This window comes from Hippocampus zosterae, chromosome 7 (assembly GCF_025434085.1).
Source record: "Hippocampus zosterae strain Florida chromosome 7, ASM2543408v3, whole genome shotgun sequence".
Taxonomy (NCBI): domain Eukaryota; kingdom Metazoa; phylum Chordata; class Actinopteri; order Syngnathiformes; family Syngnathidae; genus Hippocampus; species Hippocampus zosterae.
Window position 1 is genome coordinate 199,935 of NC_067457.1, and position 10,741 is coordinate 210,675.

Here is a 10,741-nt window from a genome sequence, read left to right on the forward strand (position 1 = left end):
AAAAGTCCTTTCAACCTGACGGCCTGCAAAGGCGCCTATTTCAACTTCATTTTCCCTCCCCTGCGCCCTGATATGAAGCATGATGCCACCCTGCAGGAATGTGTAATCCCCCCGGAAAAAAAGAACAAAAAAATCCCGATATCCCTCTCCACCAAGGAGTGCGTGCATCATTCTTTGGGATTCCGCCACTTTTTTTTGAGGAGGTGGCGGGGGGGCGGGTGCTAAAAAGGCAGGATTTTTTTCCTCCCCATGTTTTATGCGCCCAAAATGAACTTAGACTTTAATGACTCTAAAAAAAAACATGTTACAGAAAATTAGGCCTTTGATGCAGTTCTACCACTGTGAATTTACATTGTTTGGAACACGGCAGAAAGAATGAGCACGTCCGTCAAGTCATTGACCCGATCAAGCATGATGGATATTTGTTGGATGTATTTCATTAAGCCGCCCAGTGACTAAGTGTAAAGATGCGTTTGCATCCTTTGTAAATGAATGGAAACCATTTCTATTACGAGCCAGGCAGGTGACGACGCTGCTGAAATTGGTAGATTGTTCCCTCTAGTGTCAGAACTGGTGTATTACAGTCAAGTCTCAGGACCGCATCATCCTGACATTCCATTGGCTAACAGGAACTTGTAACGTCTGAGATGAATAAATCTGATTGCTGCGTGTATGCAGCGTCCTCATTCGCCCCTCAGGCCATTAGGTGTTCCGATATCTTTACGTAGTAAACGTGAATCGCCCAGAAAGTCTTCGCCAATTAATTTCGTAAGTCGAGGGCCCACTGTATCTATAGCCCTCCTACCCCAAGCGATTTGTCAGCAAACTTATTAAATGCCCCAGACCGTCACTTGAGGTGCATGTGTTCCACTTCAACTGCCCTAAAGCTTAACATTGAATAGTGCTCTCGATTCAGGAAGGAGAATGTGTCCATGATGTTATGCAACCCTGCATCAATGTCTTATGCAGCAGCCCCACCAAAAAAAAGGGCGCCGTTTATTACAGGGAAGGGGGGGAGAGATAAACAAAGAAGCCTTTGTGCACATGTACGCACAAAATGACAACAATCCATCCCAGCGGGGCATTATCCTCTCACCTGACTCTGTGGTTTATTTGGCTTTAGTGCTGGGGAACAGTTCGGTTTTCTTTGTTGTTTGTTTTCAAAGAGAGAGTCTGTAAAACAACTGAGCCAGTCACACCAGGTTTAATTGAACGAGGTCGTGGGGACTTTATTACCAAGTCTTGTTGGACTAAATAGAATTCATCTGTATGCAGAAATGTACACAGTGGCATGACAGAAATGATGACAATAAACAGAAGCAACAGCAGTACAGCTCTAATTTAAGATTGAAACAAAATTCTTCATTTACTTATTGGAAATCATGTGCAATCAGGTGGAACATTTGTGTCTCTGTGCATGTTAGTAATCTTTTTTTGCGTCGATGCACACCGCAACCGAATAATTCAATCAGTCTCACTTTCGCAAAAAGTACTTTAAAAAGAAAGCAGGTCATATTTAACCTACCTGAAGTTGTTAGCGCTCAGCAGTCTGCAACTGCAGCTTGTGACAAGAGTTGGTGCGCTCTATCTTTAACGTGATCATTATTCTCATTCAGACTTTGTTTCCTATAATTCACCGAGGGGACGGACAAAAATGGGAATCTGGAGGGCCGAAAGTAGCATTTTAAAACGCTATGCGTGAGCTACCGTCGTGAACAGGCTGCCTAAGTGGACATCCTTTTGGTGTGAATAGGAGCCAGAATCAAGATTGAAAAGGCTATCACAAAATCAAATGTCGTCAGGTCCACTTTGCTCAAGTTTGCGTGAGTCCGCCCAGGTTTCGCGAGCGCACCCAAGCTGGACTTGAAGAGACGAGAACAAAAGCGCACAGTAGTCAACAACAATTCCTCCAAATGGGGCTTTGTACAAGCCTTCGGTGCAAGTATGGGAACACATCATTGGATATTTGGACCAGACTCCTTGCTTGCTCAGTGTCCCAATGTCTTTTATTCTCAGTCAAGGCACAGGTTTCATTTGGTATCGACTTCCAGTGTATCGTCAGTCACGTGAGATCATCTTTTGACAGAGAAATCAATTCTTGCTGTAGTTCACGAAAAGCCATCCCTGAGAATCCTACTTCACTTAAAGCGAGAAAAGTTACACAAATGTCCAGAGTTGCTTGGAATTTTTAGGGGGAGGTGTCAGGCTGGGGGTGATTGAGCGGAATTGAAGTGATTGAAACAAAATGGCAGTCCACATTTGTTGTAAGAAAAGACTGTTTGATCATCTATTAGATTTTTATTTTATTTTTTGGGGGGGGGGGGGGCACAGTGTGAATGGTCCCAATGCTGGCTTTAGTGACTTCATTTAGGCTCGACGAGCTTAGGCTGTCTTTAATCAAACAGTTTCACTGTGGTGCTACTCACATTTTCACTTTTTTTTGCATTGCACATAAAGAACAGAGAAAATAAATAAGTGTAAATACACGTTTCACGCCACAGGACCCAAGGCAGCAGCGGCAGTCTTCACTATAGTGCGCAAGAGTACAGACCGTTCCGCTTCATTCGAAAGGTCAAGAAAATGACAACTTCCTGTAACGAGGTCTCGCGCAAGCACTCATGTTACAACACAATCCAAATCAGTAACCGTTGCCCTCCTAAAGTCTGGCTCTGTTCTGAATGACGTTTCATTTGGGTTTCTGTTTTCATGTTCAAAGCCAATGTGTTGCTCTAAGCAGCTCGAACCTTCCCTATTTCAGGTTCGTCACGTTTTTCAATGGTTAGTTAAATTAGGCATGCGCCGATACCAAAGTACGAAATTCTCCGATACCGTACAGAACGAGACCACATCAGTTAGGAGCCCGAAGTGTGATGTGTCACCTTTGGAGTCTTTTTTTTTTTTTTTTTAACGGGACTGGGTTTAAATTTTTATGTGGTTCGACTCGGCTTTTGGTTCAATGAGGTTTGCTGTTCATGACAAATAGGGTACAGGAGAAATCAAGACAAAGAGTAGCGAGTGAGACCGAAAAGCAATAAATAGCAATGAGAGGGAGAATACTTGCTTTCAGCTCTTGCGTGAGTTGATGTACCACTTGCGCAAGGCCACGCCGCTGGTGCTCAACACGATGCACAGGGCCCCCCCGAGGCTCCACCAGCTGGGCGCGCGGCCCAAGAAAACGAACTGGAAGAAAAAGGCCAGCACCACGTCCACCGTCCTGGTCAGGGCCACGGGGCCGGCCTTCTCCAGCTGCAGGGCTTTGGTCAGGAAGCTTTGGCCGGCGATGCCCAGCACGGCGATCAGCATCAGCATCCAGCGGTCTTGGCCGCACGAGGGGATTTTCCACTCCCCGAGGATGCTGACGGTGATGACGCACTCGACGAAGCCGATCACGGCGTAATACCACACCGAGAGGTAGTAGTGGACGCTCTTCCCGATCTTGCGCAGGACAACCATGGTGCACGCGGCCCCGATCGCTCCTACGGAAAAAATGCAAAGATGGGGATCAGGGCTAGGGCTGAACGCTTTACAAAGAGAATTCAATTGCAATTACTTCTTTTTTTTTTCAACCAGACATTTCAATTGAATTCAATCCAAAATACATTTGAAAATTGTTTGCAATTCAATCGAAAGAACATTTGATATTTTAAATGATTTCTAAATTGTTTGTTTGAATTTTGTTGATCAAAGATGAAATCCGGTTGAAAATAAAAGAAAGCAAAAATGCATCCGTTGACTGGATAACAGATTCGGTTCAACTGTTCAGAGTTCAAACTCGCCCGCAAAAGCGGCGATGGTGCCCTTGATGTGGTTTGTGTAGTTTCCCTCAATGCCTTGGATGCGTTGCCCAAAGAGGAACGGCGGCCGGGCGATGAGGATGACCCCGGTCAAGGTGAAGACGGTGAACGCGCAGTCCCACATTGTACACTTTTCCTTCAGGAAGACCCAGGCCAGCAGCGAGGTGAACACCGGATTACTGTTTCAAAACAACAACAAAATGGACCCAAATCTAGCGCGTCCGGATAGGAACGTTTCATCTCACCTGAACATGATGACGGTGGCGTCGGCCAGCGGCATCTGCTGCACGGCGTAGAAGAGCAGGATCATGGCGTTGGAGCCCAGGAAGCCCCGCAGCATCAGATATGGACGTTTGTCCCGGGGGCCCAGGAAGCCTGTCCTGCAGGAGCACACGTATGAATGGAAAACAAAATGGATGGGGGGGAGGTGTGTGGGGGGGATGGCTGACCAGACCGTCAGACTGTCGTGGATATACAAGGCGGCAAATATAAACACAGGGTCAATGTTATTCCGCAGTCCCGCTTCGAGGGGGCGAACAAGCCTTTCATGTCACGCTTACTTGTGGTAAATGAGCAAGGGCACGATGAAGAGCATCTGGAAGAAGCAGCGGATGCCGCTGATCTCGATGGCGTGCACTCCCTGGATGGTCTTCACCAAGAGTGAGATGATGGAAAAGAAGACGGTGGACAAAAAGGCGTAGAACAAGCCGAGGCCCGGAAACCGCTTTTGTTTCCCTGTGGAAAGCAAAGACAACAAAATGGTTTCAAAAACAACTCGGGCCAAGCATAGCGACTGTCGAGGTCATATTTCCACCGTCTTTGTGATCCTGCGCAGCATGGCGTCTGTTTGCCATCGCTCGTATCGGATTGCTTGTTCCAACCTCTAGGCAGGAAAATGCCTAATTGTTCAGAACGTGGCAGGATTTACAAGGTACAATGCTATTAGCAGTGTCCAATTTCCTTGTACAGTTCCAAAAACAACTTCAATACCTTCTCATTCATCGCTAACGTTATTGTCATTGTCTAACCTTTCCACCACCCTCAACTCAACAACTTTTCTCCGCTACCTATACACATTTTTACAACCTAAACGGGTTATGAAGAGCTAAATTAGCAAAGGGGGGAGATGTGACCCAAAATAACGCTCTATGGTCAGCTCGTCAAACTAGCTAAGATGATGACATCGAGTACATATAACGGAAATTCATTCACGATTTGTAGATTGCCACTGTGCGCTAAATTAAGTGGGGAGCCTCACAGTGAGATCGACGAAAACCAAACATTTCAACGACCGCGGGGTTACGTGAAACGACCAGTCGCGGTTAGGTAATAGCGGTCACGTGACAAGAGCGCCGTTATCGCCCGTGTGACGTCACGCGACAGTAAATCAATGCGCTCTACAGGCTCTTTTTTTTTTTGGCGGAAGGCAACATACAAAATAAATAATTTCAGCACACACGAATGAGAAATAAAGTGAACCTTGGCTGGCGCTCCGGTCGGCGGATGCTGGCTTCGTGGTGACGCGCGCCGCCGGCGACGGGCACAGCGTCTCCCTCTCGCCGTCCTCCGGCGACTTACAAGCGGCCGCGTCCTCTTCAGCATCGCCGTCGAGGTCCCGCCACGCTCGCGAGCGAGTCGCCTCCTTCGTCGGCTCGCAGTCCCCGCACCAGCGGCCGCCGTCGCCGCCGCGATTTTCGCCATGACTGGCAACTTTGTGGAACGCCACCGTGACGTGATCGGGCGCGACTAAGGCGCTCTCCGGTGGGCAACGGTCGCGGTCAGCCATGGTAAGATGTGAGCACCGGGCGGCAGCATGCCTCGACGCGGCGACGAGCCGGCCCTTGGTTCCCCAGAAGTGGCTGGAAAGGCCAAGTTAATGACTAACCTTGCCCGGACCGGTCGCCGACTCGCATGCAATGATGACTTTCGCCACAGGGGGGAGAAGAAATGAAGCCGCTCCGTCAGCCCGATGGACAACCGAAACAGTCCCCGACGTTCACGCCCCCGGTTTGCTGGAGGCGGGGGGTGGCCAGGACCACGCTCGTGTCACGTTTGCACCAACACCTGACGCACAGAACGTTACTTAGGCCCACCAAACGATCGAATAAACGTATGGTTTGTCACAATGCTGACACTTGAATCCCTTAATCGGAGGTGGCAAAGCAGTCGCACTCTGTACTTAACCCTCGCATACTTTTACGCCTGTAACGTACACATGACATCTAACCAAAAAGTAGAGAAACTTCCCTGCACACTGAAATTGGATACACACGCACAGAGTAACTGAAAAAAAAAGAACGTTGGAATTTTCGATTTTTGTTTTAATGACACTCAACATCATACTGTCGCTAACATCACTAAGTGACAACAAAAAAAAAAACCCCACAAGAGTGTGGTCATTTCTACCTCCAAACGCTGTGCGGTATAAATTCCATTATTTGTACAGTGTCAAGTAAAAATCCTATTTGGCCAATTGTTGCGGGTAGTGTGAAGCGTTTTCAGGATTGCATTGTGATTCCCGACGCGAGGACCGTGCGAATGCACAGGTAGTGCAACTCCCAACAATGCTTTTGTCAGTGAGGGCGAAAAAGGGGCAAGAGTGCAGTGAAAGGGAGCGAGGCGGGCGACACAGCGGGACGCTTCTAGTGAGCCATTCATCCGAAAAGCCCCGCCGCCAGTGTCGGCATCACGCGTCGAGTCTTGCGTAAGCGAGAGAGAAGAGCTGAGTGGATTCTTCATTGCGCGCTGTGGAAGCGGTGACAACGGAACGGATGCCATTCTCACTTTGGAGCATGTTTTTCGGTTGCTAAATGGTAGCAGAGTCCCAATCGTTGGCCCACCATCAAGCCACGCATGCTACGGTGCCGTGCGCTCAAGCTCAAGCGCAGTGGCTCTGACAGCGGCACATCGGCCATTACGGGATGCTCGTCGGTCATCGGCACCAGCTTCCCCTAGCGCGCGCTGCCTGCATTCGAAACGAGTCGCAACACGCGTCAGATAAACGGCGACGGACGGTGAAGACGGCGAGCCCAAAGGGGGGGGGGCGGATTTAATGGCTAAGATCGATCATGAGATGCTCGAATATCTGCGACTTCCCCTTAAAGCTGGATGCGATCAGGAAGTCCCGCCCGTCGAGCGACACCAGAGAAAAGCCCCGCGGCGCCTGGATGCTCAGCTCCTGGGACGGGAGGAAGCGGCCCCGCTCGCCGTCCCAGCGGTAGATCTGCGTCAGCGAATAATCACTGCCCAGGATGGCGTACTGCCAGTTGCCCACGGCGACGGGCTGGAAAACCAGAGACCCGCGGGAGGGAAAGGTCTGGACCTCCTTGAACATGGCGCCGTCCCAACGCATCACCTTGGAGTCGCCGATAAATCTCGTCAGGCAAATGAACAGCTCACCTTTGGAAAAGGACAAAGGTTCAAAGGGTCGCCAAGCTCACCGCGCACCCAGAGCGGATCGAGCCGGAGCGGCTTCGACCTTCTACGTAGTCGATCGATCAAACTCGAGCTCTCACCCTTGAACCGGAAGTGTCGCACGGCCAAGACGTCCTCCATCTCCGGTAAGTCGGTCCTGCGGTCAAAGCTCTTGCGGGCCCTGTTCCACTGGTAAAGCACGGGCCTCTGGGAGCTGCTGCATAAGATCAGGTGGGGCTTGTTGGAGATCTCCAAGTATTCCACGTCCGTATCTCGGTGCCACGGGTGGAGGGACTGGTGGGAGTAGAAGCCGTTGCCGTTCCATTTGTAGATGGTGGTGTCGCCGGCCTACAAGGGGAGCCCAGAGTCACAAAGGGAGGGAGGGAGGGAGGGAGGGAGGGAACGGAACGGGACGGGACGGGACGGCAACCTTGGAGCTATCGGCGATGACGAAGAAGGACTCCCCGTCGATCACGAAGGTCTCGATGTCGTTGGGTTTGCGGATTTTCACGATGTCGATGTCCTGGATCTTGATGAATTTGTCGGCGGAAAGGTCCCGCTTGTAAATGTGGGAGCCGCCGAAGAGCTGCGCCACGATGACAAAAAGGTGCTCGCGGATGGCCAGGGGCTTGCAGACCACGGTGGACGTGCCTGGAACAAGTCGCGCGGGCCTCAGCGCCTCGCCGCCGTTTGCACTTTGCGGCGCGCCGGCTCGGCCCGACTTACTTTGGATGGCGTCGAAGCTTCGGAAGGTCATCTCGACATGATCCCATTCCAGGAAGCTGCACGTGCCGGCAAACGGCTGCGCAAACACCACGTAGCGGTCTTCGCCGAAGGCGAAGGCCTCAATGGAAATGGACTCAAAGTCCAGCGACTGGTAGGCGGCGAACTCTGCCAAGGACAACGTCACAGACACTCACTGCCGGGATCACTTTTAGCATCCGTGTGGAAATGTCATCCGGTCATTTTGCTACCGGACGCCAGGCAGTCAAAGGAGTGCGGCAGCAGGTCGTTGATTTTCTGGCCCCGGCGGGCGGGCGGCCCGCCGCAGTAGATCTGGTCCAGGGTGGCGTTGGTGTGGCGCATCCACTCCACCAGCCACTTGAGTTTGCAATCGCACAGCAGGTTGTTGCCTCTCAGGTCCCTTTCGCAGCATCGCATAACGTGTGAGTGCCGCGCCAGATCAAACTTTCGGGCCTTTGCGAGCCGGCGGCAGCCACCGAAGAAGGCGCTACTCACACTTTGGTCAAAGCGTCCAGGCCCTCAAACACATCCTTGGGCAGCGTCTCAAGGTTGTTGTACGCCAGACTCCTTCAAGGGGAAAGAAGAAACAGGCGCAGCGGTCACCCAACGTGGAACGACAAGAGGACGAAAACCAAAAAGTCCGCTTAATTCATGAGCGCTGCATTATTGATTTGGCTTTGGAGTGGCGCCTTTTGGCACGACTGCGCTCTTCGAATGCGTGATGACAGAGCGGAAAGGGGGAAGGGCTTGGTGAGGGCTGGGGGGGGACTGAGCCGGCGTGGCCAATTGAATCAATTGTCAATTCTAGCGCCGTTCATCTTCTCACGTGAGTAAAATAGCCTCTGACATCATTACGCCTGGTGCACGGCGCTCTAAATCCTCCGGGAATGACTTGCGAAAAAACCTCGGGAACAGATTATAGGTCACCTGCGTTGGGGGTTATTTGAAGGCACGCTTAATTTTGCTCGGGTCACGCCATCTCTGGGCGAGCAGCCGCGTGCGTTTGAGGAGGCTGACGGCCAATCGTGTTCAAATCGCGTCGTGGCTCCGACACGTGCCCTTCTTCCCAATCAAACAGGAGGGCAAACGGAGCATTTCAAGAGAGCCTAACGTGATATTTTTGCAAGCAAAAGGACACCCGCAAGCCTGACACGCCGCAGCGCTTTTCATCCCGCGCGATGAGCAATCGATGACTTGGCGTGTGGCTAAACGCTACTCACAGGTGGATCATTGATTTCAGGCCTCGGAATGCAAAGGGGGAGAGCGTCGCAATCTTGTTATTTTCAATGAATCTGAAAAAGATTGTTCGGTTGTTGGGATGCGGCCATTTCACGACAACAACAAAAAATCTATCGGCGAGGAAATAGCTACAGATATTCGAGATGCGGCAGGCCGACGAAGGCGTCGTCATCGATGAGGTCAAAGGAGTTGGCCGTGAACAACCTGTCCAGAGAAAATCAACACGGGAGGGAGAGTCAGCGAAAAACGCTGACAAAGTGACGTGGCGCCGCCGCGTGTTATTTCGATTGGTCCAAATACATGCTAACAAGATGACAAAATCTGCCAGCAAGATGAACCGACATGCCATCGACCGTCTTATTATGTGTGCATCACTTGGGGTAAGGCATTTCTTTCTTTCTTTCTTCTTTTGTTCAAAAGCATTCCCGTAACAACACCGACTATTGGTTGACAAACTTGACTGCACACAAAATCAGCCATTTACTTGCGGGGAAAGGTCGGTACTCTCGGATTCACCGCGGCACAAATACATGACAATAGTGCAAAATAGAGATGGACTCACAGTAGTTGCAAGGCAGGCGTATGCACAAAGCTTCCCCCGGCGATTTCGTTGAATCCGGACTTGACAAAAGACCTGAACGGCACGGAGGATATGTGGCTTGAACATTTAGGAAGCGCGGAGCGCCCGCGTGACGCCGAGTAAAGCAAAGCGGGCGGCCACTTACAGCGAGAGCACGTCCGATGGGAAGGCGCGAGGCACGGCTCGGACGTTGTCGCACAGGGCGTTATCTTTGGTGCAAGTGCAGCCGGCGGGGCATCGGGCCTGCTTCGCTCTCCGTCCGTTTGCTGCGAGCGCGCACGCAGCGAGCGCCAAAAGCACCAGCGGCCATCCTCGCGCGATCCTGCCCGCCGTTGCCATTCTCCCCTCAATTGTCCCGCTTGAGACTCGCAAACACGCAACTTCTCGGTTCACAAGAAAAATGCCGTACTGCAAACGGGCACAGAGAACAGATTCTACAACCTACTTCTCTCCCGCCTCCCTCCTCAAAATGTTGTCTGGTTCTTATTAGTCCGCTGCATACAAAGAAGTTGGATCCCATGAAAGGGGAGCAAGAGGAGGATGTTGGGCGCTGGGGTGGGGGTGCTGCTCCAAACAAATGCGCGGGTGGGGGTTCTCTGTCTTATCAGCCGCTCCAGCTTTTATTGCCAGTATTTATGCGCGCTTGGAAGCTGCACGCGGTTATTTAGGAGGCTTCTATTCATTCACGAGGCTTGAAGCAAATGCACCTGCCTCATTGAAGTCATGCCCCAATTACGCCTTTGCTATGGTAATAAGACGCATTAAATATTAATTTGGTGCACCAGACATTTTAATGGGACTCCCAAATTAATCGCGTTGTTGTCTAGCTGTAATGTAGGAGGAAAAAGAGGCAGAGTATGACATATTTCTTTTTAAGGAGACACGTATGCTATTGCATTATTGATAAGATCTTTCAACAGTAACCGCTGCCCGTTGTGTCCCACATTGGTCCCTTTGTTCTGTGTGGGTG

The 10,741-nt window shown here is 50.9% G+C and overlaps 2 protein-coding genes across 2 annotated transcripts; both read right to left on the reverse strand.

Annotated features, from left to right (window-relative positions):
- Positions 1-2,317: 2,317 nt before the first annotated feature.
- On the reverse strand, positions 2,318-6,646 carry slc35g1 (solute carrier family 35 member G1). Its single transcript, XM_052069523.1, has 5 exons — positions 5,274-6,646; positions 4,355-4,529; positions 4,040-4,174; positions 3,777-3,973; positions 2,318-3,476 (listed from the first exon to the last, which is right to left on the reverse strand). The coding sequence occupies exons 1-5, from the start codon at positions 5,578-5,580 to the stop codon at positions 3,064-3,066; spliced, it is 1,227 nt and encodes a 408-aa protein (XP_051925483.1). The 5' UTR covers positions 5,581-6,646; the 3' UTR covers positions 2,318-3,063.
- Positions 6,647-6,804: 158 nt separating this feature from the next.
- On the reverse strand, positions 6,805-10,196 carry lgi1b (leucine-rich, glioma inactivated 1b). The gene is made up of 10 exons (XM_052069413.1): positions 9,917-10,196; positions 9,754-9,825; positions 9,324-9,395; positions 9,173-9,244; positions 8,448-8,519; positions 8,183-8,352; positions 7,935-8,099; positions 7,639-7,859; positions 7,310-7,556; positions 6,805-7,193 (listed from the first exon to the last, which is right to left on the reverse strand). The coding sequence occupies exons 1-10, from the start codon at positions 10,108-10,110 to the stop codon at positions 6,844-6,846; spliced, it is 1,635 nt and encodes a 544-aa protein (XP_051925373.1). The 5' UTR covers positions 10,111-10,196; the 3' UTR covers positions 6,805-6,843.
- Between the last annotated feature and the right edge of the window lie 545 nt (positions 10,197-10,741).

Bases quoted from the DNA above. Each gene is read 5' to 3' on its own strand.
- lgi1b (XM_052069413.1), bottom strand. From the start codon at position 10,110: ATGGCAACGGCGGGCAGGATCGCGCGAGGATGGCCGCTGGTGCTTTTG. The intron at 8,100-8,182 runs GTAGCAAAATGA...TGTCCTTGGCAG, and splicing joins CTTTGACTGCCTGGCGTCCG to AGTTCGCCGCCTACCAGTCG. The intron at 7,860-7,934 runs GTAAGTCGGGCC...GACTTGTTCCAG, and splicing joins AAGCTTCGACGCCATCCAAA to GCACGTCCACCGTGGTCTGC.
- slc35g1 (XM_052069523.1), bottom strand. From the start codon at position 5,580: ATGGCTGACCGCGACCGTTGCCCACCGGAGAGCGCCTTAGTCGCGCCC. The intron at 4,530-5,273 runs GTTCACTTTATT...TGCTTTCCACAG, and splicing joins CGACCGGAGCGCCAGCCAAG to GGAAACAAAAGCGGTTTCCG. The intron at 3,477-3,776 runs GCGAGTTTGAAC...TTTTTTCCGTAG, and splicing joins CACCATCGCCGCTTTTGCGG to GAGCGATCGGGGCCGCGTGC.